Source organism: Eleutherodactylus coqui, chromosome 1 (assembly GCF_035609145.1).
Source record: "Eleutherodactylus coqui strain aEleCoq1 chromosome 1, aEleCoq1.hap1, whole genome shotgun sequence".
NCBI classification, from domain to species: domain Eukaryota; kingdom Metazoa; phylum Chordata; class Amphibia; order Anura; family Eleutherodactylidae; genus Eleutherodactylus; species Eleutherodactylus coqui.
The window spans coordinates 165,490,314-165,518,185 of NC_089837.1; the positions used below are offsets into that span (position 1 = coordinate 165,490,314).

At 43.5% G+C, this 27,872-nt stretch overlaps 1 protein-coding gene across 1 annotated transcript; it reads left to right on the forward strand.

Annotated features, from left to right (window-relative positions):
• The first annotated feature begins 559 nt into the window (after positions 1-559).
• Positions 560-27,872, forward strand: LOC136632240 (erythropoietin-like). Its single transcript, XM_066607020.1, has 4 exons — positions 560-672; positions 19,179-19,300; positions 24,977-25,063; positions 27,552-27,872. Exons 1-4 carry the CDS (start codon positions 660-662, stop codon positions 27,870-27,872), a joined length of 543 nt encoding a protein of 180 aa, XP_066463117.1. The 5' UTR covers positions 560-659.

The window sequence follows — 27,872 nt, forward strand, 5'->3', positions numbered from 1 at the left end:
CAGAACTGTAATAATGTCATTCTTTGTAAAAACTTGTAGAAGAATTGCAGCTATAAGATTAGAATGAAGGAAAACCTTGGCATTGTATCTTGTAACACTTGCATTGTGAACACAATATGTGCTACTGAATAAAATAAAAATGACACAGTGAATATGTAAAACATGGCCTTCTTTCCTCCTTTTGTTCCTTCCTCAGTATCATGACAGCCGGAATGTCTTTGAGATATGTTCTCTGTCACACATAGGACCACAGTCTCATTTTGCCCAATGCCCTGACATCTTTCAGAACAACAGGATGTGGATATTTCTGTTGTTTGGCAAGGATTTGCTCAGTTTTTTTGTTCCTAAGGACGGACTGAAATCCTAACACATTTCTTCTCTCCCATTCATCCCTCATGTCTACCGCTGTCATTATCACCTCTGTAATTCTTTGAAAATTCCTAACTGTATTATTTTTTCAATCTTATCATTGGAATTCATATGAACCAATTATTTTCAATGTTACAGCCTTTCCCATAAATTGAGTCATTTTCTAAATTTCCATCCCACTGTCTTCTATTAAACAAGTACTTCCTTTTTGCAATATAAATGGACCTGGGACATGGATATATGTGCTTCCAACAACACAACAATGGAAACGATGTAAGAACTGGCTGGGGATGGATGTAAATCGTAAGTATTACGGATTCAGACCCAGAACTATGACATTTCCTGTCTGTAATATTTGATTATTTTGTAATTGTTTTGGAATTTGGAAGAGCATTGCTTTTATTAAGATGCTGCGGTACATATTCTTACTAATCCAACCATTTTTATAGTAGTTCAAAACTTTTACCCTGAACAGCCAGGAAGCCTTTTTGTACCTTTTGGATCATCCCTTCAATGTATCCAAAAAAGTGCACATATAAATACATAGTTACAGTAACTATGATTATTCCACACTTCATTTCAATGTCTCCATTTATCAAACAAGTTCATACGCAGATTGTCTTCACTTGATATTGAGCTCTGTTCCCATTGGGGCTCAAAAATCTAAACACACGTATTAGTATGTTTTTGAAGTGTGGGAGGAAAGGGGAATACCTAGAGGAAGCCCTCACAGGGAGAACATACAAACTCCATGCAGATGTTGTCCTTGGTCAGAGTTGAACCCAGAACTCCAGTGCTGCAAAACAACAGTGCTAACCCTGAGCTGCCATGCTGCTTCAGTTATTTTATAAAATGTGCAAGAAAAATCAGAGATAAAATCAGTAAGGCAAAAGGTGTAAAACTTGTAAATTGTGAATTGTTTGTTAACTTGTTTATTATCATAGGTATAGAGTAGCAAATATTGGTCAGATATGTTTTCTGGAATGAGATAACAGTCATGGGATAGGTTCTTGTATACATCTTGTACATCCTGGCTATATTGCAATTGTGTAGGAAATGGTTTTAGCCAGATACTATAATAAAATCTGATGCATTGGATGGTTTGGGCCAATTTCCAACGTGAATGATTATTCCTTAAGCCAGTGCTTTTCAAATATCTGACGAAAAAATGTACTTGCCAGATTTGATGATACTAGTTGTTTGACTGTGCCACTTTCTGACCAATGATAGATAAAATGATCATTGACACTTTTTGAGTAAATGCTTCACATAGACGATCATGGGCCAACTTCAATGGAAAGCATAGCAGTTATGGACATGGGTTTATTGTCTTTAATGGGGCTCTCTGTGACTTAAAGAAATGTTTTAGCTATATTAATTTTACTAATTAAAAGTGGATATTGACACATAATATTTTCTGTTAATATGTTTTTATTTTCTGATTGTGGAAATTTTCATTCTATTTTCTGTACATGATTATGGGAGCAACCATCTTGCCTGAGCTGCTGCTGTGCTCTATTAACAGCATTTAGAAATATGGTTTACAGCAGCCACATGGTCATAAGAAACTGTGTGTGGAGATGACTCACGACTCGGGTATGCTAGAGTCACATCCGCTGTGACCCATCCCACCCTATTACTGTTAACCAATGATGAAATGAGACCATAAATCAATATTGGATATTTTGATTATAGCAGCCATTTTATTTAAACATATTAACAATACAAATTAACAACTTTTTACATAAGTAAGGAGAAGAGGTCCTCGGAGCCACAAAGATCTAGTGCTTAAACACATAATGCATTACCTTGCCTCCAACCGTACACCCGGCTCGAAGACACCACTAGCCCACCAATAGGAGGCTAGAAAATCAAAAAATGATCCAGGCCACCTGGTATTTCTTTCCTGGCCTTACCCAAAGCACCACACCCAACCAAGGTGAAAAAAAGGGGGGTAAGTCTTAAAGGTGAGGCCGTACCCACCAAACTCCCACTGCCCAATATAAAAAACCTGCTTCCAAGGACCCTCCCGCCCATCACAGAAAGCGCAACTTACAACCTAAGTCTGCACAGCACACCACAAGAGGCACACTCTCTATGCCCTCTTGTAGTGCCAATGTCCACATATCCATCTCCATATCATTTAGATGGACCCCATCCTGCGACCAATAACCACCAAACCCCCCAAAGTTAACATGCATAACACAAACCCCCACATTTCGTGATACAAATGCCAATATGTGCCTATTTATTTCAACCCTAGCCTTATTAATTTTTTTCAACTGACCTGGCAATCCTCCACAACCTTCTAAGGAGTATCCCGGACCATCGATAACCTTACCTGGGATCAACCTTTTCAACCTCAGAAAATCGTGTTGGATGTCCCTGCATATCTCCCTTGCTGCCCGACCACTCAGATCATTACCCCCAATATGTAGAACTAAAATATCAGGAGCCCTTCCCAACTCTGCAAAATGTGTTACCTCTGGAAGGACCCTACCCCACAACAAGCATCTAAATCCCAGCCAGTGAAGAATCGCCTTATTCTGGAAATGCCTAGCTGACACCCCTCCGGTCGTATTTTTTTCTCGTTCTGCGGCCAAGAAGATTAACGAGTGACCAAGAATCCAAACTAATACTGAGCCACGACCTGTTTAAAGACAAAACAATAAATAACAGGCCACGCAAAATAGTTTAAATTAAAAACCCAAAAAGTTTAACCAAAACTCAGCGCTACCTGTAATTGGCTGAGCGCTTAGCCAATCAGCACAGCCCTTTCAGGAGGCTCCCGCCTGCTGAAACTGCTGGACAGCAGTGCCGGGGAGCCAGCCGGAGGACGCGTCTGAGTGGCGGAGAGGTGAGTAATTTTTTTCTCTTTTTTAACCAGTTCATGATGATTTTTAGGGCAGGGCTTATATTTCAAGCCCTTCCCTGAAAATCATACTGCAGGGGTTGCCACAAACCACTGCTTTCAATGGGGCCGGCAGCAGCGCGGAACCCATTGAAAGCAATGGGATAGCATGGTAGACTTCTGCCACAGCTGTTACAGCTGCCGCAGAAGTCCGTGATATTCAACCTATGTTTTCAATGGGGCTAGTGCTGCTGCGTTTTGCTCAACATTCGTCCCGTGTAAATGGGGCTTTACTTTTTCTTGCAACTATATTTGATTAGTGGGGTCCAACTCCCAGAACCCCTACTGATCTGCACACAATAGAGTGAAAAGTATAAGCTACAATACAAGTCATAGCCTCCCATATGGATGAGCACTGTGTCTGTCTCATCAATTAAGGGGACACCACTACATTGTACTGATCAGTATTGGTCCCTGGGGCCATGTATGTTTAAATACTTCATTAAAGGACTGTTTTGTTGTCATATACAGTATGTCATATAACTGCATATTTTAGTAGATAAGTATCAGATCTCATATTTCCCTTGGATCAGACATGACATAAAAACATTACAGTATTTGCATCTGACTTAAAACTGAAACAAAATCTTAAGAACAAAAATGTAGCACAGATAATACTTTTCCTGCGCATCAAGCAGGATGTGGGGCTCGGAGGAAAACCTCATTTGTTCCATCTACTTATTCAGACCAGCCACTGAAGGTCAGTAGTAAGATAAAGAGTTTCCGCTTATAGAAAATCATAGGATTAGAAAACATTTCTTAAAAATTTCATTTACCATCGAACTGCACATGAGTGAAACTAAAAGGTAGAAATCCCCACTTTTATTTGTTTTATTTCTTACAAGGGACAGAATTCAAAGTTCACACATCTGTCCATTCATCTGTTGAATCCAGCAACAAGGGTAATGTGCCATTTAAACAGGCTGACAGTCGGTTAAATGACTGCACGAGCGCTGACGTCGCCGACAGGCAGATTCTCACTGGGTTCGCGCAGGCTTCTTGCTTAGTGCTTTACATTCTATGTGAAGCACTGAGCGAGGAGCATTCACACGCAGCAAGAAGTGCTGTCCCGTGTGCTGTCCCATGAAGCTAGGGGCTTAACTATAGGGGATGCGGGGAATACGGTTACACCCGAGCTCAGGACCATTAGGGGGCAATAAGGCCTATATTCTCCATGTAGTAAGCCTAATAGTATGAATAAAGCATTATAGTTGGGGGCCCCGTTACAAATTTTGCATTGAGGCCCAGGAGCTTGAAGTTACGCCTCTGCATAATGGAGCGCTGTCCTATATACTGTAACATACATATTCAGAACAGCCTCTGACATCAGAGTGCTGTCCTGAATACTGTAGCATATATATGCAGAACAGCCCCGGACATCGGAGACTTGTTCTACATACTGTTAAAAACATGTTTTGGACCTCACCGGAAATCGGAGCTAGAGAAATCTTATTGTCAGACAAGGGCCAGCACTGCGCTGGAAATTGTTCATTTTCAAAAAAATTGCTAATAAAATCATTGTGATAGGTCATTTTTATGTGTTTCTCTTGGTCAATTCCAAGGAATCAACAACACGCTTTCCCACTCAAAAGAAATAAGAGCTAGGGAGTGTGTAGGTGGCAGGGAAATTGGATTGGGAAGGGTTAAATGGCACAATAAGTGCCCGAGCCTGCGCTGGTTTTTATGTCAGCCGAAAGTGAATGAGGAGCGAGAACCTCACGATTGTTGCTTGTCACTCAGTCGTTGGCTGCATTTAAACTGAACAATTATCGTTGAGTTTCGTTCATCTGAATGACAATCATTCCATGTAAACACATCTCCTTTCTCATCGTTGGTTCCCATTATTGCTATCTTCTTCCTCATGCAGCTCGGCCTCCTCTGATCGGCTGCTGTGTAGAACACTAGCCCAACAGAGGCCCATCAGGAAGTCAGTATTTCCAGAGCTGATTTCCATTGCAATAAGAACATAATGATTATAAAGTAGAGATTACTAAATCATCTGTGACAAAAAGATTATCACATAATTAACCACAATATACTGATGCAAATGAACTTTAGTAGGGGGAAACATGGAGGGTGGTAAATTCTAAGAAATAAATATCGTGTGTGGGAGGTGATGGGGGGTAATACTATAGTGGGAGAAGTAATACTGTGGGTGGGGAAAGAAATAATATTCTAAGTGAGAGATAAAATCCAGGGCAAAGCTAATACTGGGGGAGGAGAAATGATACTAGGGGTGAAATAATACTCTGGGGGAAGGATACTCTTTGGGGGAGAGAAAGATAATACTGTGGTGGTGGAGAAGCGATATTAGGGGAGGAGACAATACTGTGATGGTGGTGATGATACTGTATTAGAGGTGGGGAAGAGAGTTGATACTTTCAGAGGGGGGGGAGATAATGCTGTAGGAGGAGAGATAACACTGGGGAAGAGATGATAATGATAACAGAGTTGGGAGAGAGCTGATTCTGTGAGGAACAAATAAGATTGCGGGGAGTAGAGATGATACTGGGGAGAGAGATACTACTCATGGTGATAATAGAAGTAGGAGAGATGACACTATGGAGAAAAAAATGACATTGAAGTCGATGGAGGCCATCCAACCCGCAATCAACATTGTGTTTGGTCTATGAGTACCCGTGTCATTGCTTAGCGATGGCATGGGAAATACAAACAATAGAAAAACAAAACCGTTACTGCACATGACCGTTGGTGAGCCACATGGTCATCTTCAATACAGCTATATAAGGTACGAAGGTTGGCCAGTCGGGTTCACAGCCGGAATCCGCAGCGGGTCTACCGCATACAGAATCCGACTGGTCTTGTGTGCCCAGCCTCCACGGAAAGCAAATTAAGAGGAAGGGAGAAGTATCCACCCCATTATTTTAGACAAATAAAGTAAATCTTGCTATTTATTGCACTGGCTATCATATAAGCACTGACACAGATCCAGGGACTCGCAGCTCATGATGCAGGGCATAATCACAATGGTTGATTTAATTCCATTCCTGCACTCCTACACCCATTGCAGGATGGAGCATAGGTCACACCCTAACATGGTCTTATGTATCCCAAAAGCACCCGCTGCCACCACTGACCGCTTAACTACAAGGCCGGGTCAGGCTCCTGGATTCTACCGGTTTACTGGAAACTGACCCTACCAGCTTTCCAGCAGCCAAAAGTAGCACACTTTACAGTGTCTATAGGATCCTATAGAGCCGCAACAACTAGCTCATAAAGGTCAAAACGTTATTGCTAAAAATATTAGTGCTTACAAAAAAATATAAAAAAAGAGGATAATATACACAGGAAGGAACATGTATATAAGAGAATTATGAAAATATAAAAAATAGAAATACCAGATTCTATGGATTGGATCAGTTTGAAGCTGGTTTGCAAGGAGACACACAGAGGATGGACAGTTCCTGCATACACATGTAGTCCTCTGGAATTCTGCCAAATAATCTATCATTGGCACTGCACTTTTACCATGTCCCACCTATACCAACATAACCCTCCTCCTGACCATGTGATAGAGGCAGGCTGAGTACATGCAGGATCACCTGTTTTTAGCATGATGTTTATTCTAGTTATATTTGCCCTTAGGAAACTGCAAGGGGAAATTCATGACCTTCATATTTTAGTGCAAAAATGTTGTTATCTATGCACACCGAATATGGCCATCATATTTTGCTTAGGTGAGCATATTTTGCATGTTGGGGGTTGCCATTTTTCGATGATCTCATCATTCGGACCATAAGAAGCATTGATTCTTCAAGCATAACCAAATAGCTGCTAATACCCAGAAAATACATTTTGCTGGGATTCTGAAACTATATGTCTCTTGAACTGTAAACACCTTCATCCATACTATTAAGATTGTATCCGAGGAGGCTGCCCCCAAGATATGGTAGTTGCATGGGTCATTTAAAAAATCTTTTCAGGATCCTGATTTCTTCTTTATCTCAAAGCAAGAGAACGGTCTTTAGACAATGATCAGGATTCCATGTATAAGCATCTACTGTGACCACTGTTGTGTTCACAGGGGACAAGGAGACCACTCACTTTAATATCATACTTCTATAACAAGCACAAGTTGTTAGAAAACATAGCGACCATTTAACCGCTTAGTGACACAACCCCCTTTTTTTTCTTCTTCCCTTTTTACCCTACTTTGAAAAAATTTAATGTAACATATAATGTAATGAAAAAATGTTTAACAATTTCGAAGTGAAGTGAAATGGAAAACAAATGTGATTCCACGATCCTTGCGGGGATATTGTTTTTACACCGTACAAACTTGCAAAAATGACATAATCACTATATTCCAATAACTATATTCTATAGATTGCTATGATTACGACAATATTCAAAGGTTTTTTTATGGCTGCACTACTTTTAAAAAATAATAATATTATTTCCTGGCGCCATCTTCTGACAGCGATAACCTTTTTATTTCTCTGTTAAGTTGTGTGAGGGTTCATTTTTTGAGGGACATCCTGTAGTTTCTATTGGTGTATTCTTTTTGACTACATATAACCTTTTGATAGCTTTTATTACACTTTTTCTTGAAGATCGGGTGAGAACAAAAAACACACGCAAAATATGCATATGGTAAACGCTAATTTCCATGCATAATATGCTGCGCAAGTATGTTTGAGTGAATCCCGCGTTAAGGCTCCTTCACATGAGTGTATGTGCAATTGTGCGCTCTTCAGCTCAAGGTGTTTGCGCAGTGAATGAGGCTTTGCGAGGTAGATTTGTGTGTCTGTTGGTGCATAATAGTGTACTTTTTGTGCACACAGGGACAGTTCATATGCATGCGCAAAATTCCTTTCTGTGGTTTAACGCCTTATTGAGCAACCATATGCCTTTTTACGCCCTGGCTGGTTGGGCTTTAATCCATAGGGCCGTAAAAACATGCTGACCGTGTAGATTAAAGCCGCAGGGGTTCTGAGCGTGAAATCTCCCTGCTGTCAGCTGCCGAAGGTGATCCCCGGTCACGCGATCGACATTCTCCAATGGACAACGGTGATCACATGAAAGTAAATAAAAAGTGAAAAAAGTTAAAGTTTCAGTTCTCATCATTGATTGGATCTATGAGGATAGCTGAACTACTGACCTCTGTCCTCAGCAATGTCCCGCGGCGTTCTGGTCCTTCCAGGACCTGACGTTGCCTTCTGAGCATGCGCTACAGACGTAAAATGGCGGGCACATGCGCAGACGGGGGGGGGGGGGCGGTATGCAGTTCCTGGTCACGGTAATCATGTAAAAGTAAAAAAAAAGTTAAAGATTCACCTACCGTCACAGTTCCGTTCTGTGAGGGGAGTTGAAATTACTTACCTAAGGCTGTCATTTAATGCTGAGCACTGCCTTAGATTGGTCACAGCGCCAGAAGAGAAGCAGAAGAACAGTGCCGTGAGCCTGCAAGAAGATGTGCCAGAGATGACAGCGCTACCAAGGTGATGCATTCTTCTTTTTTATTTTTTTTCTACAGTTATTTCTTATTTTCGAGTGGGCGGGGGCTTAATTTTAAATCCTCCCGAAAATCCTCATCGCAGAGAGTCCCCTGGAAACAATGGGTGAGATCGCAAGCATTAAAACATCGCAAATGTGCATGGAGCCATTTCTCGCAGCCTTGCTGCACTGGGAAATCGTGCAATTCCCTCGCCAGTGTAAAGCCACCCTGAGAATAATCCTGCATCACACTTGCCCGCGATTTTCTTGCACGAAAGTTAATAGGAGTTTCTAATGTTAAAAACGCATCACACGAAAATCGCCACCTCGTGCATTGCGATGCGATAGGAAGGAGGCACAGCCTCATGAATGAATAGCTAAGGGCTATGTGTCATTGGCTGAGCACTCAGTCAATAGCTAAGCACTAGCTGCTATTGGCTGAGCCCTCAGCCAATCCGCAGAGCCCTTTCAGGAGGCAGGGATTTTTAAATCCCCGCCTGCTGAAAGAGCTTCATAGCAGTGCAGGGGAGCCAGCCAGAGGACGCATCTGAGCGCTGGGGAGGTGAGTAATTTTGTTTTTTTTTACATTTATTGCTGATTATCGGGGAAGAGCTTATATTTCAAGCCCTTCCCCGATAATTATACAGCGGGGCTAGGTACAAAGCAGTGCTTTCAATGGGATTGGCAGCAATGCCGATCCCATTGAAAGCAATAGGACAGAATGCAGGGGACTTCTGCCACAGCTGTGACAGCTGTGGCAGAGGATCTTTCGTCCCTGCGATACCCGCGGGGATGAAGGAAACTCCTGCCACAGCTGTGGCAGAAGTCCCCAGCATTCTCCATCTCTTTTCAATGGGGCTAGCGCTACTGCCGCTGGCCCCATTGAAAAGACTGGCGATATCCCAGCGTGATGCCGTTTTTTTTCTCGCACTGCGCTGCGAGACTTTAACTTTACTCTCATAGCGCAGTGGAGAAAAAAATGCCAGTGGATGTCCACCCTTATGGTGACCTTCAAAGGTCTGATTGTAATTGTAAGATTGTTTACTGAGGGCTTGTTCACACAAGCGTATTTGTGTACATAATATGCAGTGAATTGAAGCCATTGATTTCAATGAGTTCATTCACATAAATGTATATTTTCCCATAGCATGACCTATTTTGCTGTGCACTGCAGTAGGCCATTGAAGTGAATAGGCCACGCAAATACGCAGTGAATGCACAGGAAACCTATGTATTCACTGCATATTTGTGTACAATTTCAATGGGCCCATCTGCATTCTTTTGTACGTGCGCAAATACACAGGCATAAGTGATTTTCGATTGCGCAAATATGCAGCGTATTTGTGCGAACCAAATATGATTACGCCTGTGTGAACGAGCCCTAATAGTGACCCCTAGAGTGGTCACAGTAGTAATAGTGTTCCCTACAGTGGCCTCAGTAATAATAGCGAACCCCACAGTGGCCCCAGTAGTAATAGTGACTCTCATAGTGGCCCCAGTAATAATATTGCCCCCCATAGTGGCCCAAGTAGTAACAGTGTACCCTATAGTGGCCCAATTAGTAATAGCGACTCCCACAGTGGCTTCAGTAGTCATAGTGACTCTCATAGTGTCCCCAGTAATAATATTGCCCCCCATAGTGGCTCAAGTAGTAACAGTGTACCCCATAGTGGCCCAATTAGTAATAGCGTCTCCCACAGTGGCCTCAGTAGTAATAGTGACTCTCATAGTGGCCCCAGTAATAATATTGCCCCCTATAGTGGCCCCAGCAATAATATTGCCCCCCTCCCATAGTGGCCCAAGTAGTAAAAGGGCACCCCATAGTGGCCCAATTAGTAATAGTAACCGCCACAGTGGCCCCAGTAGTAATAGTGACCCCCACAGTAATATTATTAACCCCTTTCGTAAAAATATTAACCCCTCCTCAGTAATAATATTAACCCCCCACAGTAATATTATTAACCCACCTCAGTAATATTAACCCCCCCACAGTAATATTAACCCCCCCCCACAGTAATATTAACCCCCCACAGTAATATTATTATACCCCTCAGTAATATTAGTTCCCCCAACGCATATACTTACCTCCTCCTTGCAGTCAGAGCCGCTCCTCCACTGCTCGCGTTGAGCCTGGGTTCACACTGACGTCAATGTGTGACTCCGGAATGCTTCCTCCCTTGTCCTCTCACCTGCAGAACTGAGGAGCAGGGGACTCAGGGGAGGAGGATTCCGGCTGCACACTGACGTCAGAGTGTGTGCCGGGATCAGTGCTGCCAACGTGATTACCAGCGGGAAGCTGCGGCACCCCAGCTGGTAATCGCTACAGTGGTGAGCAGCAGTCAGCACGCCCCCAGCCACATAAAATAAGGCGGCGGGCCTTGTGTGTGACACTTGTGCCTTAAATGATGCACTTCAGTGGTGATAACCATTTTAACCTTAGAATAAAGAGCATTCATATGACTATGTTCTGTACATCAGTGCTTCTCAAACTGAGGCGCAGGAATGGAGGCACTTTTGATATGTGATTATATGCTCCTATTACATAGGACCTTTTTTGGTCGCAGCAATCTTTGGTGTATCAAAATAATTGACACCTTTTGTATTTATTTCATTGTTATAAGTAATAAACATATTAAGCAATATGTTAACATGGACTATTACCACTACTGAGGCAAATAATTGCTATATTTTGGCTAATATTTGGATTGTCATGCTCTACATAACTTCATAGGTAAGCTCTTTTATGTTATATGAAAGCAAAAAAAAACACACTTTTTATTGTTGGTAATGTTTAAAAAGTTTGAAAGGAAACAATTAATCTGCTCATGGCCAAAGTTTCCTGGAAGAGATACGGTCAGGAAGCTAATGGGGCGGGGAAGAAGACACTTCCAGTAATGTTTGTCAAAGATCCCGTGAAATCACATTCTTCACCTCACAATCAGGCCTGGATGTGATATCAAAACAGACAACGTGCATTATGAGAAGTTGTGACAATGACTTCATTGTTTATGAAAATGAGAAATAACAATGGTAGTTCACTTTGGCCAATTTACCAAACATTTTCTTGGGATTATGTCATATGGGAGAAGGAAACATTGAGTGTTCTACTGATTTGGTATGACTATTTGTATAAATACAACTTTACTGTCATAGGTATTTGAAATGGATCTATTCGAAAACAGGAAAAATAATTAAATATAAGTGTCATAAAAAACATCACTAAAAATAGAAACTGTACAAGAAAAAAAAAGTTACAACAATATATTTTATTGTTTATGGTGGTCCAAAGGTATGGAGCATATCTGAGAGGGGCAGTGTCCAACATGGTGGCCATTTTCAAAGCTGCCATCTTGAAACCAAGTCTACGGGGAGGTGTGTATGTATCTGATAGAGAATTTGATGTGGAATCTATGCTCAAATTCCTACAAAAAGTTATTAGCAATTTTTCTGTAACATGGAACACAATAACGACCCACTACAGGATATGCTCAATGTGCTCCCCATTGTTTTGACTGGTCAAGGCTATTATTTTCTCCTATTCATAATGCACTGAGCGCAACACCACAGCAGAAATCCTTGCACAGGAATCCAGGATTTGCTCTTGCGCCATGATCTGGATTTTCACTGCGTAAACCCTGGACTTGACTTCACCCCACAGGTAGACATTCAAGGGGGTGAGAACATGGAGGCAACTCCACTGGGCAGGATACCCAATTGACTTCTCTGGAAGCTGACGATCCAAAAACTCACTGACATCATGTCCATAATGTGGGGGGCAACATTGCTGGAAGAATACTGGTAATGTGCCATCTTCATTGCACGTTTCAATAGGAACACATTGTCATATAACAAATGCAAATACTTGGCAGCAGTAAGGTTAAAGGGTGATGAAAAAAGGGCCACTGCACCACACCATGGCTTTCTGTGCACCCACCATTTTGGAAGGATCTGTCCACTGTGGGTTTGTGCCTAACTAGTAGTGAAGGTTTTGTTTGTTCACCTCCAATTCCTGCAGAAGTTTGCCTGTGAAACATGGGTCCCGTTGCAATTGCTGTGACATCAATTCTGCAAAGATGCAACAACTGGATCTTGTATGAGTGCTATTCGAGCGCCGCCAGTATTTGCTCGATGGTGGTATAACTCACCCTGCTCTCCTGTGACAGATACTGAGTGCCATTGTTGTTGCTTTGTCTGTGACAGGTCCAACTTTTTGGAAGGTCCAACACAGAATCGTTGTTGCAAAATTTGGCAAGCAATGTGCCATGATAGATGGGTAGTCTGCTAGGCCGCTGACCATTGAAATCCACTGCAATTACTCGGATACTGTGCTCCCTGGAGATCAGCACGATTTTTGCTGTTTTTTTGAGTGTTAATTTCGTAGCCATATCTGTGTCTGTAACAAAGAGAAAATTGATGACTTTGTCAGGAATAAAGGTATGTCACATTCAGGCTTCTTTCATACAAGCGCTTAAACGGGGACGGCATTTTTACGTTTTCATGCCCGCTCCTTATAAGCACCTGAAAGGGCGTTTTTCTGTGATCACGGTCAACGTTTTCACATCCATTCACACAACCGTGAGCATCGTTTTTAGGGACAAAATACGCCGCATCACGGAATTCCCTCGCTCTGCCAAAATCCTTGGGATGCCTTCCAGTGCCTATATAGAGGCACCTGTAAGCTTTTCGCAGCGTTGGACACTGCAAAAATGCCTTCCCCTCCCTTCTCTTTCCCTGCTCCCATAGGAGTCTATGGGACCCACCGGCGTATATTGGCCAAAACATAGTTCCAGAACTATCTTTTGGCTGAGCGTATATGCACCGGCTGCATATATGTTCTATTTTTTACACTGCCGGCGTATTAATGCGTCGTATATTCGCCCATGTGAATGAGTGTATTGAAAATCAATGCCTCTCATGGGCGTGTATATACGCCTGGGCATAAAAAACGCGCCATTTATGTGCTCGTGTGAAAGAAGCCTCAGCCTGCTTTCACAAGGCCAAGAAAATCATGCGATATTTGTACTTTCTTGCATGAATATCAACCCCATTCTTTTGAATGGATTCATATTCGCGGCATGTCCTATCGTTTCACATTCCTCGGAATGCATCACCCATTGATTTCAATGGGAGCTTTAATGCTTCACTGGTGCAATGTGTTCTTGTCTGATAAATGCCTCACATCCGCGGTTAAATTGCTGGTTGGCGAGTGCAATATCAGCCCAAATTTCACGCCCTTGTGTGCTTCCCCTTAGCAACATGCCACACACAGCATGGCATTCCCACACACCTTTATCTATTTATTCAGGTGTCTCCATATCTTTGGTCCACCTTGCAGTAATAAATTCACTGTTCACATTTGATTTTGGAGGATGGGTCTTTTTCTCTTTCATATGTTCTTATACTTAGTGATCCCTTTATTGTAGAGGCCTTGTCAGTAGAGATGAGCGAGCATGCTCGTCCGAGCTTGATACTCGTTCGAGCATTAGCATACTTGAGCGAGCACCACGCGGTGCTTGGGTGCTCAAGAAAATTTCACACTCTCCTCCCTAATAGTATTTTGCATACATTTTAGCAAAAAATAGACAATGTAAAATCAGTGCAGTCTTGTTATATAGTGCGGATGGACAGGACACACACTAAATTGTTTTCAATGGAGCCGCGGCTTGAAGACAATGGTCTGTCGGCACCCCTGAACTGTTTTTTATGGAAGAGCTTTACATATAAGCCCTTCCCTGAAAAACAATAATTTTAGTGTAAAAACAAAACAAAAAAACTTACCTGTCCACCGCTGCTGTGTCCCCTGCGAGAATGCAGAACTCATCTGTCACATGCAGCAGATGTTTCCTTCATCCCCGCTAGTTAAAAGAATTCCCTGCTCCTACATCTGCCACATCTGTGACAGATGCAGCAGAGAAATTCTTCAATTCCCTACGGCAGCTGTCACACATGACAGCTGCAGTAGAGGATCCTGCTGCTGACTCCCTGTTATTGGATTTTAGGGAAGGGCTTTAAATATAAGCCCTTCCTTGAAAAACCAGTAAAAGTAGTGTAAAAAACTAAAAAATATATACTCACCTCCCTTCAGCTGCCAGGGCTCAGCCGCTTCTTCTCTCCACTGTCCCCGTCTCTGTAGTGCTGATCTATCAAAAGGCGGGGATTAAAAGCCCCCGCCTGCTGGAAGAGCTGATTGTGATTGGCTGAGGTGCTCACCCAATCACAGGCAGCTCTCGCTGTATGAATTTTTTTTACACTAAAATGATTGTTTTTCAGGGAAGGCCTTATATGTAAAGCCCTTCCCTGAAAAACAATTCAGGTGTGCCAGCAGCATTGAAAAATGCTCGAGGCTCCCATTGATTTCAATAGGGTTCGTTACTCGAAACGAGCTCTCAAGCATTACAAAAAGCTCGGCTCGAGTAACGAGCACCTGAGCATTTTGGTGCTCGCTCATCTCTGCTTGTCAGTCATTACTTTGTGTGCTGAACCCTGATATGTGTTATTGGGTGAATACATTATATGGCCAAATGTATTTGGATGCCCCTACTTAATTGAGTACATTTGTTTTAGTCACACCTATTGAAACAAGTGCAAAATAAAGCACATAACCATGAAATCCCCAAAGACAGGCCTGCACAGAGCCCTTACATTAACCCAATCAAAACATTGCCATAAATTGGAACGCTAATTATGATCCAGACCGTCTGAGGCATCATTAGCGCCTGATCTCACAAACTTTCTTTTGGTTGAATATGGACAAATTCCCAAATGCACACTCGAAAATATTATGGGAAGTCTTTCCAGAAGAGTATGTTTTAGCTGCAAACTCCTTCATAACAGGAGCAGATTAAATAGACCGTAGGGCTCTGGGCTGTTCACCCAACTAGGCTTTGCTGTAACTCTTTTTTTAACTGCTTGGAATAATCTAAAATAATATAATAAGGTACACTCTCCTGTGTGAGACCCCACTAATCCAAGGCAATGGCTTTGGTGGTCCCTGTGGGGCTTTGTTTACACGCTGCAGTGGTGACATGCCCATATACATGTAACTGCTACATGACAGGCCTCAGCAATGTACAGCAAAAGGCTGCTGAGACCAGTGATCAACTGCAGCAATTGTGTATGCATATGTATACGTCACCACCACAGCCATGTAAACAAACCTCGATGAAGACTAGATAAGCAGTTGGGCTGGAGCATTGGGCGCTCAAATGGGCAAGTATGCCTTATTTTATTACATTACATTCCAAATGGTTCAAAAATTTCCAGAACTTGTAATTTTCCGGATTGGTCTTAATTAGAGATGAGCGAGCATACTCGCTAAGGGCAATTACTCGATCGAGCATTGCCTTTAGCAAGTACCTGCCCGCTCGGAAGAAAAGATTCGGCTGCTGCTGGGGGGTGGGGAGCGGTGGGGGAGAGCGAGGAGGAACAGAGGGGAGATCTCTCTCTCCCTCTCTCCCCCTCGCTCCCTCCTGCTCACTGCCGCAACTCACCTCTCACCCGCGCCGGTAGCCGAACCTTTTCTTCCGAGCGGGGAGGTACTTGCTAAGGACAATGCTCGATCGAGCAATTGTCCTTAGCAAGTATGCTCGCTCATCTCTAATCTTAATTTCTTAAACTAACAATACACAGTAGTCTGTCGCCATATTATTCACTGCTACAACCAAAAAAGACTCAACCTATTTTATCAAAATGCAACTGATTAGAACTGAGTGTTAAAACTGGGATCAAGAATGCATCCATGGTGCATCCCAAAGTATGGGCAGCGGAGGACAGGCACGAGCAGCTCCACTTCATACACTTCAATGCGACCAATGGAGATAGCCAAGCCTGCGCCCTGATAGACAACAAGGGTGATCTTGATGTGACAACTAGAGATGAGCGAATATACTCGTTTCGAGTAATTACTCGATCGAGCACCGCGATTTTCGAGTACTTCCGTACTCGGGTGAAAAGATTCGGGGGGCGCCGGGGGGCAGGGGGAGGCGTGGCGGAGCAGGGGGTAGCTGCGGGGAACAGGGGGGAGCCCTGTCTCTCTCCCTCTCCCCCCCACTCCCCGCTGCATCCCCCCACTCACCCACGGTGCCCCCCGAATCTTTTCACCCGAGAACGGAAGTACTCGAAAATCGCGGCGCTCGGTCGAAAAAGGGGAGTGGCCGAGTAGGTTCGCTCATCTCTAGTGACAACCTATTTTAATTATTCCAGTTCAATATTCTCCAGCTATGATTTTTTTTGTTGGAAAGCCATTTAAATAAAACACTTGCTGAATATTTTTTTTATTATTCTGGCATCAAGCACACTATTAATATTGTTTAAGTAACTCATTTCCAGCATTAAATCTTTGGATGAAAATGTCTTAAAGGTAATCAGAAACATATTTTCAACCATAGGGCCAAACCTTTGACAGGTACAAAATACAGGCTTCATGCATAAATTTGGTGTATATTCACCTCTCACAATTCCACTACTAAGGACACATATAATGGGAGTGCTGCTGTTAGAATATAAGGTATAGAGCATTGGTTATGGTATCATGTTAAAGGCCAGAATCGCTAGGAGCTGCACATGCTGCTTATAGCTCGGGCACAGTTACTGAGCCTGCAGCATGCCCACATGTTAGGCCTTAGTCAGACGGGCGTTTTTTGCCGCGATTTGCGGATCGCATGACGGATGCGCATCCGCAAATCGCGTGACCGGTGCGCGCAAGTCGCCCGCAAATCGCCCGAAAATCTGCTCCTAGCCGCGTTTCATTAGAAACGGGCCGGAGCTGTCCAGCGCATTGCATTCAATGGAGACGGCAATACAGCCGTCTCCATTGAAAGCAATGCGCTGCGGGCGAGCCCGGGATGAATTGTCGGTAAGGGCTTAAATATATAAGCCCTTACCTGCAATCCATCCTAAAATGTGTTAAAATAAAAAAAAATTGCATTCTCACCTTCTGCCTGCAGCTCCGGGCAGCCGTCCTGCAGTGGGTGTGAAGGGGGTGTGAGTCAGACCTGCCCCCTGATTGGCTCAGCGCTGAGCCAATCAGAGGCATGCCTCACTCACACCCATTCATGAATTCATGAATGGATGTGAGTCAGACCTGCCCCTGATTGGCTCAGCGCTGAGAGGCAGCAGTCACTCACCCATTCATGAATTCATGAATGGGTGTGTGAGTGAAACCGGCCTCTGATTGGTCAGGCTGTGACCAATCAGAGCAGATCATTCAGCAGGCGGGGATTTTAAAGCCCCGCCGGCTGAATAGTGCCGAGAAGCAGTTCAGGAGAACTGACAGCGGCCGCTGCTGGACTCCGGCTGCAGCGGAAAGGTGAGTATACAATTTTTTTTTATTTTAACACATTTTAGCATGAATTGCAGGGAAGGGTTTATATATTTAACCCCTTTCCGACAATTAACCCCGCGCACGCCGGCAGCCCATTGCTTTCAATGGAGCGGCTGTATTGCCGCTCCATTGAATTCAATGGGCAAACATTGTTCTTCTCTACCACAGCTGTTACAGCTGTGGCAGAGAAGAATGATTTGTCTTCTATATGTTCTCAATAGGGTCGGCGCTGCTGCCGCCGGCCCCATTGAGCGCATATACAGAAGCGAACAGGAATCGCAGATCGCAGATAGGTGCGATCTGCGATTTTTTGTTCTATAATTTTTCGGACGAGCGCATAAAAAGCGCTCATGTGTCCGATACCATTGCGAAGCAATGGTTTTAAAAAATCGCCGGACGCATGCGCATGCGCAAATCGCGGCAAAAAACGCCCGTCTGACTAAGCCCTAATACTGCATCATGGGGTTGGAAGTACCCGTTCAGAACACTGTATTATTATGGCATGGTACAAGAAGGGATTCAAATACATAGGATAATTTGAGTATTTTTATTACTAGCACTAGTGATTCAAGACTCACAGTATCATTCTCAAAAGTATAGATATATAAGGGAAGTTTTATCAACGCACTTGTACCAGCTTTTTTGGCATAAGGGCTTAAAGAAAATGATGTTCTCCCATCAGTTATACCATGAGTACCATGAAACATATTTCCATACAGATGTGTGACATGTTCTAGAATATGGCTTTTAATAGACTTGTTAATTATTAAGCTATATTACAGATTATTTCACATTATCACATGAATGCAGCCATCCCATTTCTAGTTCTCTGGCATCATGACTTGGTTTATGTTGACCTTGTTGATTTCACCTCTGCTAGACCTTATTGGTGAACCCTCGTACTGCAGAGAGATCCGGAGCAGATGGTCAACTGCACCAGTTACAATGTGGTCTTATTCTTAGATGCTAAATAGAAATATGTATACTAACATTACTCCTAAATATTGCTTCCAAGTACATTTGATTAACTTTTAATTATTCTTTCTAGATTTCTGTAACTGTAATTATAGGAGATTAACTGTATTTTTACATAAATATTGGTTTCTGATTTCCCCGTAGGAGTCTATCTTCTCATTATTCTTGTTCTGAGCCCTGGCGTGAGCAGAACATCCAAAATAATCTGTGACGATCGCTTCATACTGGTCTTTGTGAACCGAACCAGGACTATGGAGAGGATGGCGGTGAGGAGATGCTTGTGTGAAGGGGCAAGAACTCAGTGATATGACAAAAGGGGTGGTGATCTAAGCAGTACACGAATAGGGGTATGAACACAGTGGCAGGAGCAGCATGTAGACAAGGCAGTGCTCGTATTTTAGATACACACATGCTGCCTTATCACACTGAATTCAATCATAGATATAGCAAGTGTTATGGAAATACAGCAGAAAAATCTTGGTACGTGTTCAAGCATTCAACCAGATCTATGTTGTACGGATCTGTAATACAGCACCTATGGCTTACTATGGACTCATACTGATTACAGACGAATCCTTAAAGGGATATTCCAGGCAAAATACTATGGATGATCTAGCCTTAGGATAGGTCATCATCAACAGTTGAAACCCGCTGTCAGTGTCAATACACACAAGGATCAGAGTGGAAGCTGCTCTGACCCCTGTGTAGTGGCCGGCACTTGTAACTGCAGGTGCAGCTGCCATTGATATCATTGCGACCTTTGCCTGCAGTTGCAAATGTCGGTCACTACACCGGGGTCAGAGCACTATCTTCGGCTCAGTTGATCAGCCGAGATCCCGAGCAGCAGATCCCAACAATCTTGATGACCTCTCTTGAGGATAGGTCATCAATAGAATTTTGCCTGAAACACCACTGCCTGAAGCACCTATCTGCGATCTGCGATTCCTGTTCTCTTCTCTATATGCGCTCAATGGGGCCGGCGGCAGCAGCGCCGACCCCATTGAGAGCATATACTAGACAAATTATTCTTCTCAGGGGCAGCTCTCACTCACACTCACTCACACCCACTGCCGGCCGGCCGCGCTGAACTCCGTCTGCCGGGACAAGGTGAGTATATATATATTTTTTATTTTTACACATTTCTGGATGAATTGCAGGGAAGGGCTTATATATTTAAGCCCTTCCCAACAATTCATCGTGACATCGCCCGCGGCGCATTGCTTTCAATGGAGCCGGCTGTATTGCCGGCTCCATTGAATTCAATGCGCTGGACAGCTGCGGCCCGCTTCTATTGAAACGCGGCTAGGAGCAGTTTTTTCGGGCGATTTTTCGGCCCCGGTCACGCGATTTGCGGATGCGCATCCGTCATGCAATCCGCAAATCGGAGCAAAAAACGCCCGTGTGACTAAGGCCTAAGGCTGCATTTACATAGGCAAGTGCTTGCAATTTTTCTGTGATTGCAATGCATTTTGCGAGAAAACCACTTCACATTGCTGTACATGCAATTTTCATGCGCATGCAACTCTCATGTTGTTCCAATAGTAAAAATAGAAAAATGCATTGCACTTGCATGCAAATTGCATTTACATGCGAATGCAAAGCTATTTTGTTTTGCCTCCCATAGGAAGTAATGGGCAATTCTTGAACAGGATCAGCCAAAAATAGGACATGCTGCAAGGTTGCGTTCTTGCACTCTCCGTGCTGATCAGGTATTCATGATCTAATCTGTGGTAGCTCATCAGTTTTTAACAGCTGGTAAACCCCTCTTTATTGAAATCAGTTAACCTTATTGTGAGGCTTAAATGTGGCAATTTATCACCGCTGCAAAAAGGCTGTGGAACCATTGCATGTGAATTTTGACCTGTGTGCAGGAGGCTGTATTACAACAAATGGGGTCCCCAGCAACTTTGTGCTATGGAGCCACAGAAAATCCAAACTGAGTGACATCACTGCATCACAACCATCTGCGTCAAGCCGTGGATGGCAGGGGTCACAGGTTTAAAAGGATACTTTTTATAAGGTGATAATGCAATATAATATGTGAGACGGTGACCGGCAAGGTGCTGGAGGGCAGGTATGTGTCACCTAGGATGCTCTCCTATGCTGCCTTGGGGAGCGCTTGGGCAGATGCGTGCCACCGAGCAGCCTGGGCTCGGTGGAGGAAGCCGGCAGTATAGTGTTAGTAGCATTAAGCCACTAACACACTGTAGTATGTAAGTGGCTCCAAGCCACATAATCCGGGCCGGCTTTTCCTGGAGTGACCAAAGTGAAGGGTGGGATGGTCACTCCCACGTACCAGGTGGGGCTGGTACCAGGCCATATAAAGCCTGGGCCTACAGGGCCAGGAGGAGAGCTGAGACCCCTGCAGGTCTGAGAGTCCTGGCTGGCTGTGTGCAGGAGCCACTTTGTTACCAGTGTGTAGACAGGGACGCTACATGTATAGTAAGTGCTCAGACGAGCAGGATTTACTTTGTGTTTGCCTGATGTTAAGGCCTGTATTTTGCTTTTGTTTGCTTGGAAATAAACCCAGGCAAAGCCTGGACTAAAGACTTTATCCTATGTGTCCCTGTCTCTGACTGCTTATGCCCAGGTTGCAACCGATCGTAAACGCTAATCCCTCACATATGGTGTTTGGATGCGGGCAGCGGTCTTAAAGAGGCATACACCAATTAATGGACATTTTGCTGCAGCAGCTGGTGAACCGTTGCTAAGGGCAACCGCCCAAGAGAGATTGACTGGGAGCACGAGTCCACCCCCTACAGGAGTGTTATTGAACACATCTCCCTCATGCAAGATCGAATTGCGGCGGACATGCCCATTGTTAAAGAACATTTACAGCAGGCTCAAGAAGCCCAAAGCCGGGTATATAACCAGTCCGCCAAGGTGAGAACCTTCAACCCTGGGGATCGGGTACTAGTGTTGGTGCCCACCCTAGAAAGTAAATTCCTAGCAAAATGGCAAGGGCCCTATGACATAATTGAGAAAGTCGGAGAGGTAAATTATAAGGTATACCAGCCAGGTAGGCGGAAACCAGAACAATTGTACCATGTAAACCTAATTAAGCCGTGGAAGGAGAGAGAAGCCCTGACTGCAGTGAGCACCCCCCATGGTGCGGTCCCAGAGGTGTGTGTCTCAGGGTCCCTGTCCAAATCCCAACAACAAGAGTCGAGGGAATTTATACAACGTAACTCAGATGTGTTCTCTGATATACCAGGGCGTACTGGTGTCATAAAACACGACATTATAACTGAACCAGGGGTAAAGGTTCAGTTGAAACCGTACAGGGTTCCAGAAGCCCGCAGACGAGCCATCTCAGAGGAGGTCAAGAAAATGCTAGACCTCGGAGTAATTGAGGAGTCGAAAAGCGAATGGTCCAGCCCTATCGGGCTGATACCAAAACCTGATGGCTCTCTGCGCTTCTGTAACGACTTCCGGAAGCTAAATGACGTGTCAAAATTTGACGCATACCCAATGCCGAGAGTGGACGAGTTAATTGAGAGACTGGGTCATGCCAGGTACTTTTCCACTCTCGACCTTACTAAAGGCTACTGGCAGGTTCCCCTTACAGAGAGCGCGAAAGAAAAGACTGCGTTTGCCACACCAGAAGGGTTGTTTCAGTACATCTGCCTACCCTTCGGTTTGCATGGAGCCCCAGCAACCTTCCAAAGATTGATGGATATCATACTCAAACCCCATCGTCAATATGCGTCAGCATATTTAGATGATATCATCATCTTTAGCGAAGACTGGGACAGCCATCTACCCAAGGTACAGGCAGTACTGAACTCCCTTAGAAAAGCAGGGCTCACAGCAAACCCAAAGAAGTGCGCCCTGGGTCTTGAAGAAGCACGATACCTGGGGTATGTAATAGGTAGGGGTATTATAAAACCCCAGGTCAACAAAGTTGAAGCCGTTCAGAACTGGCCACAACCCACAACTAAAAAGCAGGTGAGAGCCTTTTTAGGCATTGTAGGGTACTATAGGCGGTTCGTACAAAACTTTGCTAGCATAGCAGCGCCCCTAACAGACTTGACCAAGAACAGTAAGTCAGTCATGGTCAAGTGGAACCCTGACGCAGAAAAGGCGTACCAAGAATTAAAACGGGCCCTCTGTAGACGTCCAGTGTTAGTCACACCCAATTTTAGAAGGGAATTTATTGTCCAAACCGACGCATCCGATGTGGGACTGGGAGCAGTTCTGTCCCAAGAAGTGGAGGGAGAGGAACATCCCGTAATTTATCTGAGCAGGAAGCTCACGCCGCCGGAAAAAAATTACAGTATCGTTGAGCGGGAGTGCCTAGCCATCAAGTGGGCTCTGGAATCCCTAAAATACTACCTGCTAGGTAGGCACTTCAGGCTGATCACAGACCACTCCCCCTTAACCTGGATGTCACAGGCAAAAGAAAGAAATGCCAGAGTCACTAGATGGTTCCTGACCCTTCAAAATTTTAGCTTTTCGGTAGAGCACAGGGCCGGAAAGCTACAGGGCAATGCCGATGCCTTATCAAGGACGCATTGCATGACGGCGAAAGGTGTCCGACCCCACAGGCTCGAACAGAGGGGGAGGGTATGTGTGAGACGGTGACCGGCAAGGTGCTGGAGGGCAGGTATGTGTCACCTAGGATGCTCTCCTATGCTGCCTTGGGGAGCGCTTGGGCAGATGCGTGCCACCGAGCAGCCTGGGCTCGGTGGAGGAAGCCGGCAGTATAGTGTTAGTAGCATTAAGCCACTAACACGCTGTAGTATGTAAGTGGCTCCAAGCCACATAATCCGGGCCGGCTTTTCCTAGAGTGACCAAAGTGAAGGGTGGGATGGTCACTCCCATGTACCAGGTGGGGCTGGTACCAGGCCATATAAAGCCTGGGCCTACAGGGCCAGGAGGAGAGCTGAGACCCCTGCAGGTCTGAGAGTCCTGGCTGGCTGTGTGCAGGAGCCACTTTGTTACCAGTGTGTAGACAGGGACGCTACATGTATAGTAAGTGCTCAGACGAGCAGGATTTACTTTGTGTTTGCCTGATGTTAAGGCCTGTATTTTGCTTTTGTTTGCTTGGAAATAAACCCAGGCAAAGCCTGGACTAAAGACTTTATCCTATGTGTCCCTGTCTCTGACTGATTATGCCCAGGTTGCAACCGATCCTAAACGCTAATCCCTCACAAATGTTATAGCTTGTTTTACAAAACTGCTAAAATTTTGCTTTACTTGTGGTCTCCCCCCTGCTTAGTTCTCCATTGGCATCCAATGCTTACGACCTGTATGCTCCGCTATTTTACTGGTCAGGCATGCTTAGTGCCTTCAAATTCTGTAATGATGAGAAGCTTGGGCAGTCCTGAATGTGCACTCATCATCAGTAACTGGCAATGGGGCATTGTGGGAAATTAAGTTTTTTCCCCCTCCTAGCGGACATTTTATAAAACAATGTGGAAATCTGAAGCTATGTGGAAAGCAGCAGTGGCACAGGTCCACAAAAACAAGAACTGGAGTTCAGTTTGATGATTTAGATGGATGTTTGGAATACTGGCAATAAGTGGAAACATTTAGGCAAAATTTTAAAAATTTTCCTGTCTCCAGAATATCCGTCTAAGGCCCATGGATTTCAAAATTTGGAATTTATTCACATTCGTAATACTTCAACTCAGTTTGACACACAGATGATTATATATTTATACTAGAACTGCACAATGACTTTGGCTACGATAGGGGTTGCTCGATCAATGGCTTTGCAGTGCAACTTGCAGGTTCCCACGATGGGAAACAAATCCACTGAGGTTGGATTCGCCAACCCTACCGACTTTAATGAAAACGCAAGGTTGTAGGGCTATACAGTGATCTTTGGTTTTGCACTCCTGTTACGGCCAAAGTTGTCGTGTAACCCTTGTGTAGTACACACATTAAAATCTGAATTTTGTACACATTTCTAATCTCATTATAGTCTTTCTCCTCAGGCACAATGTGAAGATCAAAAACCACTATTAACTCCAATTTTTATTCCAAATGTTGAAGTTAGAGTTGCAAACCGGCAGAATATAACGGTGAGTAACACACATACAGACATGATACGGTGTATGTTTCTTACCAAATATTTATTACCCTGTCTCCCTGTTAAAAAATGTAAGTCTGTAATCAAAAAAAGGCACAAATTGGACCTCATATATAAAGACTGTTTTACGGTTTCTTTTACACGTTGCGGAAATGCTGTCTTTCTGCTGAGAAATCTTCTGCAGTGGAAATGCCACCAAATCCCAGGTTGTAATTTTCTGCAGTGTTTCCACAACATGTGAACACACCCTTAACCCCTTAATGATGCGGCCCATTTTTTTTTTTACATTTTCGTTTTTTGATCCCCCCTTTAAAAAAATGATAACTCCTTTATTTATCCATTGATGTAGCTGTATGAAGGCTTGTTTTTTGCGGGATGAGTTGTAGTTTTCAATGGTGCTATTTAATGCACCACATATAATGTACTGAAAAACTAAAAAAAAAATCTTAATGGGGTATAAAAAAAAACAAAAAACAACATTCTGCCATCTTTCAGTGCGTCTTGTTTCTACGGTGCACAAACTGCAACAAAAACGACATGATAACTTTATTTTATGGGTCAGTACGATTGCTACGATACCAAACTCATATAGTTTTTTTTACTATACTACTTTTTTTTTTCAAAGACATTTAATTTTCTTTAATTATTTTCTGCGGCCATCTTGTGCGCACAATAACTTTTTTATTTTTCCGTCAACGTAATTGAGCAAGGGCTCATTTTTTTGCGGGATGTCCTGTATTTTCCGTTAGTACTAATTTGGAATACATACGACTTTTTAATCGCTTTTTATTGCGTATTTTTCTGTGAGACTGAAAAAGTGCATTTCTGGCGTTCTTTTTTTTTTTTTTTTCAGACGACGTTTACCATGCAGAGTAGATAATGTGCTACTTTGATAGATCGGACTTTTACAGACGCGGCGATACCAAATATGTATTTTTATTTTATGATTTAGATTTTTTTATTACAGATATGGCAAAAGGTGCAACAATAAATAGTGGCAACAGCACTTAAACGCACCTCAGTCAGAGGGGAGGTATATTCTGGGCAAATGATGCAGGCTCAAAAAAATAAGTTTGGATCCAAGACCTATATAACCCAATAAAGTCCTTATGTAGTTAGAGCTGCATCAGGGATTCCAGAAAGCACAGTACTCACATGGTTAAGTGCCCATCTTTATTTAAAAAAAGTGCGCAAGCAGACGACGTTTCGACTGACAAGCAGTCTTTTTCCAGTCCATGCCAACAATGAAACAACACAGAGTATAAATGCATACCAGATAAAATCTTAGCCAATCACCAACAGACATTAATTAAAATCAATTAAAAACTCACCAAGGGTTAACCTTAGAGGACCCTTTAATCAGGATGCAAGTGTAAAAAGTTGTGTAACTAAAGCTATGGGGGGCGAGACATTACCAAGTTCCGGCATGCGTGAGATTTCACCAAAAGGCTGCAATAGAAAGGCTATGCCTTTCATCAATATGGCTGCCGGTGTTTAAAAACTTTGATTTAGGATAAAAGATTCGGTTTCTCTAAACATCAGGGGAGGGGATAGGGCTAGGCGGTTGAAGTTATTGGAGGCCTGGTGAAACATTGCATTGGACACCTTGCAACCAAAAGGGTTGAATATTGAGTATAACCCATTGCCCAGATATGTCAAAAGGGGGGTAATTTAAACTTGTATTACTTTTGTTTTGTTTTTTTTTACAAATAAAAAAAAGCTTTATAGATCTTTTTTTAACTTAACTTTTAAGTGCCCCTGGGGAACTACAATATGCGACCTCTCTGCATACATACCCCGACGCTCCAGGACGTAAATGTACGTCCTGGAACGGGAAAGGGTTAATACTGTATTTTATTTTTTACAAAAAAGTGTCAGTGTTGCCCATAGAAACCAATCAGATTAATTCTAATCAACATTTAAATAGCAATCTGATTGAGTTCTATGGAGGAAACTAACACTTCTTATGGCCCTTTTACATAGGCCAACAATAAGAGGTAGGCCAACAATTCGGGATGCTTGTTTGACCGACTGTTGGCCCATGTGTCAGTTCGATCACCCAACGAATCAGCGATCACCCAACGAACACTTGTTTGTTGGTTGATCGCATCTTCTAAATAAAGCACTCAAGGGGTGTCTTGTCACATGTATAACCTACAAAGTTATGGGTAGTGCCAGTTACTCTCCATAGAGGAGAGCGCGGCCGCAGCAGAGGAAGGAAAAAAATGAACATACTGCGGCCAGCGAATCCGCGCTGCAGCAGCGGATTCCCCTTCCCGTGGGGACAAGATTTCTGAGAAATCTCGTCCACATGGCTGGCTAATCCCGGGATTAGCGTCTGCAAGCGGATTTGCTGTGGCGAATCTCCAGACGGAATTTCCGCGGCAATCCGCCCAGTGTGAACCCAGCCTATAATTTCTAGACCCACAATGAGCAATTATAAAAAAATTTAATTAGTTTTTCACTGTGTTTCTCAACAGATATCCCAGCAAGGAAATGAGGTTCTTTCTCATCTAAACCTTTTTCTGAATGTCACACAACATGTAAAGACTCCGGCATGTATGTCTCAGCAACTGAAACAACTCACACGCAATCTGAAAGCGGTAAAAGGCCTCGTTAATAAGGCGTGGAGGCAAGTTAATAACGACACCGATATCACCGAAGAAGCATCTTTTGTTTCCTCAGAAGCACTTTCCACTATTTCTTCAGATATCATGGACATTTTTCACAGATTTGTCAAACTGCTTCAGGGAAAAGTTTCCTTACTTTTGAACACCCTATGTGATGGCAGCACCAGATGA